This window comes from Heterocephalus glaber, unplaced genomic scaffold, assembly GCF_053883595.1.
Source record: "Heterocephalus glaber isolate CG9 unplaced genomic scaffold, H.glaber_assembly_v1.0 deba00001532, whole genome shotgun sequence".
Classification (NCBI taxonomy): domain Eukaryota; kingdom Metazoa; phylum Chordata; class Mammalia; order Rodentia; family Bathyergidae; genus Heterocephalus; species Heterocephalus glaber.
In genome coordinates, this window is record NW_028258330.1 from 31,383,102 (window position 1) to 31,387,219 (window position 4,118).

Below are 4,118 nucleotides of genomic sequence, written 5' to 3' on the forward strand. Positions count from 1 at the left end.
CCAGGTCTCCATTCAGAACAGGTATTCTGGCTCTGGGGTGCCGGGCAGGAGAGTGTCTACACTCTAAACCCAGGCAGGAAAGCAAGGACAGCCCTTAGCACCAAAAAGACCTGGTTTCTTATCAAGGCACCAAGTCTTGGCTTCCTGGTTTCTGTCATTTACCAGCTCAAACACCCAGCAGGCCTGCAGGCCTGCCAGCCCTGATCACCAAGCAGAATTCGCTGAAAAAGTGGGATGTGCCACATGCCCAGGGACCCTGTGCCTTTCAGACCTGCATCATCTCAGCTCACAAACTGACTCTTGACCAGGGTTTGGACTTAGGGTAAAAAAACAGAGAACATACTGGAGTCTCCACGCACTCAATGGGGAGATGTGCCTGGACTTGTTTACCTTTCCATTAGGCAGGTGTGCTCCAAAGTTGGTACAACTCTTGAAGAAGTAAGAAAAGAGAGTCAAAGTCATGCGAACACAGAGTCCTCTAAATAAACACCATTTCCATGGTTTTAATAAGCAAAATAGGAAACCATTTTAATAACCAAAAACAGAAACCAGTCTGAATAAAACTACAATAGACTAGGTTTTAATATTTTCATATCATAAGCAGGGTTTGAAATTGATCCCTTATTTTACATGAAATAAAAACAATTTCTGTTGCAGTAAGTTTGATTTCAACACAGTTGAATCCGTAAAAACCAAAGCTCGTTTCTGATGCAGGACGAATATCCACAATATTTAAAACTGCAAGCACCATGCGGTTCATACAATCTTGTTATTACTGTTAATTTATCAACTAATACAAACTCAAAAATGCATCTGGCCAGCAGCGCCAGCAATTTCAAATGGGAACTAAAAAATATGCTTTAATTTTGGTATATTTTGTCAGTGCAACTTAAATCCTTTTACTGACCTGCAGAAAAAAAGTAATAATAAAGAAAAACACCCAGATCTCCCCTATAACTACTATACAACCAAAGGAGGAGGAGAGGAATACCACCAATAACTTTTCCTGCAATCTCAAAAGCAGGGAAAGAAACACATAATGCACTGGTCTAAAGAACACACTTGAAAGCTGCAATCACTTGCCAATGTTTGGTTTTCTGATACATCCTAAATGTGGCAGTTGGTTCAATTCAAGCTCTGGTCACCACTGACCAGTGTGAAGGATGGCAAAACTTCTCACCCAAGGAGCGGCTGGGGGCCCTTGCAATTAACCGCCGGCCTGGAGAATTCCAGAGGGACCCTGGGGTGAAACTGGTTACAATAAAAAGCAGAGAAGATGGTCTGTTTTCCTTCCCTCTCTTATTAGGGGTGTCAATTTGGTCAAGAAACTAGGCAGGGATTGAGGAAGAGGTGTGGAACTCCACAGTTGTCCTGTCCTTGTACTCTTTCCCTCAAAGCCAACAAAACTAAAACGGAGGGAAAAGAGAACAGAATAGGATCTGGACAGAATAAAACGTGAAACTGCCACGGTTGCCCCGAGACAAAGTTGGTGTCGGATGCGAAATGCCTGGAACTTTTTCTTTCCTTTTTTTGGGGGGGGGGGGCTTACAAAGAAAATGCCATAATAATAAACCCAAACAAAGACACTCAGCTCGCTGCCGTGTTCTCTGTGCGGTTTGGTGGAGGGCAGGTATTTACAAACCAGCAGCCAGGGCTGAATCCCGGCTCGGCTGGCAGCCGCTGGAGTTTCCCAACTGCGATCCCTTCTCACCCAAAGAAACAGGGGGTTATGATCCATGATCAACAACATGCTAAAGTTAAACAAGAAAATGGTACAAAATAGAAATTATTACCATACATGTCCAGCATGCAGGATTAATATTTTTAATGCAGATTTTCGTATTTTTCTATATAATTGAGCAGGCAATGAAACGGATGAGATTTGCGCGCGAAACGTCCTAACCGAGGACCGCGTCTCCCAGCTGAGAGCCAGTGTTCTCCGGACTCTGGACCGAGAGGTCCGTCTGTTCATCGCCCTTCGCTCAACCTGGCCTCGCGCCTGCCGGAGACGCCAGGGCCCCTCTCCTCTCCTCTGCTCTCTTCCTGGAGGGACTGAGCTCCGGACAGCGACAGCGAAGCAGTGGCCCGGCACTCTCAGAGTTCGGAAAGCCGGGCGTCTCCAGACGGCCTTGGCGAATCCTCCGTACTACGCCTCCGCCTTCCAGCCTGGAGAAAAGTTGCTCCGGGACCTCCCACCCCCTCGTCTCTGGCTCGGCTCGAGACTAGGAGGCGGTGGCTGGCGTGCACTAGTCTCCCCTTAGCCAAAGTCCCCTGCCTCCCGCGCTCCCGCCCGTCGCCCGCGGCCCGCCTGCCCTTCCTCCCTCTCGCTCGTCAAACAGGTCAAGGCTGGGGCCATGACAGGGACAAGGTCCAGGGGAGTCCAGGGCTGGGGACCCGGGACAGGGAGTCCGGGGCAAGGGCGGGGGCCGGGACCCGCTGCGACTCACAGAAAGAACTCAGGAGAGGAGGGGCTGTCGCTGGTGGAGCCCGCCTCCCTGAAGCCGGAGTTGGCGAGTTTCTCGCACTTGACCTTGTAGGCGTCTCTCTCGCGGGCCAGCCGGGACACCTCCTGCTTAAGCTGCTCCACCTGCTGAATGAGCTGCGTCTTCTCATTCTCCAGGTGGTGTTTCTGCTGGACACGTTTATACCTGCACGACTGGGCGTAGCCCCGGTTCTTCAGGGTCCGCCGCTTCTGCTTCAGGCGGATCACCTCGTCCTTGGTGAAGCCCCGCAGGTGGCGGTTCAACTCACGCACTGACATGGACACGAGCTGGTCATCGGAAAAGCGATCCTCCACGCTGCCGTTGCCGCCCGCCGCCGTGGCCGCTGCCGCCGCGTGCGGACCCGGCCCGGGGTGGCTGGTGGGCAGCTGCTGCGCCGGACTGGCGGCGCTGGACGGCGGCGGCGACGCTTGGTGGTGGTGGTGATGATGCGGGTGCGCGTGGGGGCCCAGCTCATCGTGGGCTACGCCGGCGCCTGGGTACGCGTGGTGCGGATGCGGGTGAGGGGGATGGTGGTGGTGGTGGTGGTGGTGCGCGCCTCGGAAGCCGTCGAAGCTCTGCAGCGGCTGTGGCACTGGGTGCGAGCCGATGAGCGCCTCCACCGCGTCCTCGGGTGTCAGGTTGAGCGCCTCAGGGTTCATCTGCTGGTAGTTGCTCGCCATCCAGTACAGGTCCTCCAGGTGGGTCTTCTGCTCAGTCGGGCTGAAGCTGGGCGAAGAGGGAACCGAGCTGCACGGCGTGCTGAGCGGTGTGGACGACACCGAGCCGGCCGGCTGCAGGCGCGTGCAGGGTCGGCCCGGGCGCTCCGCGCGCCCCAAAGGCTCCTTCTTCACGTCGAACTTGAGCAGGTCGAAGTCGTTGACGTACTCCATGGCCAGCGGGCTGGTGGGCAGCTCTGGCCCCATGCTCAGCTCCGCAGCCATCGCTGACGCGAGGCTCCGCCGCCGCTACCGCCGGGAAACTTTACGGCCGGCCGAGGCGCGCCGAGCCAAGAGCAGGGGCGAAGAGCGGCGGGCGAGCCGGGGAGGCGGGGAGCTGAGGGCGCAGCGGGCCGGGGCCGCTGGCCAAGCCTTTGTCTGGGGACGCGGCGGCTCGCTGGAGAGTCCCGAGGCTGCCTGTACCGCCCCAGAGCTCAGGGGCTGTGGCCGCACCGGGACCGAGCCGGGCCAAGCCGGACCTGGAGAGGTGGAGAGGCGAGCGAGGCGTGGGGTGGGCGGAGGGGAGGCGCGGGGCAAGCGCCCGCCGCTCGCTCTGTACCTCTCTCGCTCTAGGGCTCTCTCGCTCACAGCCGCTCGCAGCCCGGCCGTGCAGCTGTGCAGGATTCGGCGCCGCCGCCGCCTTTTATCGCCTTCCTGATGTCACTGGGGCGCGGGGGCCCAGGCGGCCAGGCGCGCTGGCCAATGGCTGCGCGGCCCCAGCGGCCCAGCGGTGCTGGGCGGGGCGCTCCTGACAGCTCCCCCCCCCCCCCCGCGTCAGCTGACTGGCGGCCCGAGCGGCCCGGGAGCCGCCGAGGACTGGCAGCGGACCGGAGCGGAGTGGGTCGGACGGCCGGGCCTGGCCCAACCCCCACACCCTCCAACCCGAGCCCCCGCGCGCTCGCCTTCCGCGCGCGCCACG

General features: G+C 57.8%; 1 protein-coding gene across 1 annotated transcript; it reads right to left on the minus strand.

Moving 5' to 3' along the window:
- Positions 1-477: 477 nt before the first annotated feature.
- On the minus strand, positions 478-3,831 carry Mafb (MAF bZIP transcription factor B). The gene has a single exon (XM_004874028.4). The coding sequence runs from the start codon at positions 3,422-3,424 to the stop codon at positions 2,444-2,446; it is 981 nt and encodes a 326-aa protein (XP_004874085.1). The 5' UTR covers positions 3,425-3,831; the 3' UTR covers positions 478-2,443.
- Positions 3,832-4,118: the final 287 nt, after the last annotated feature.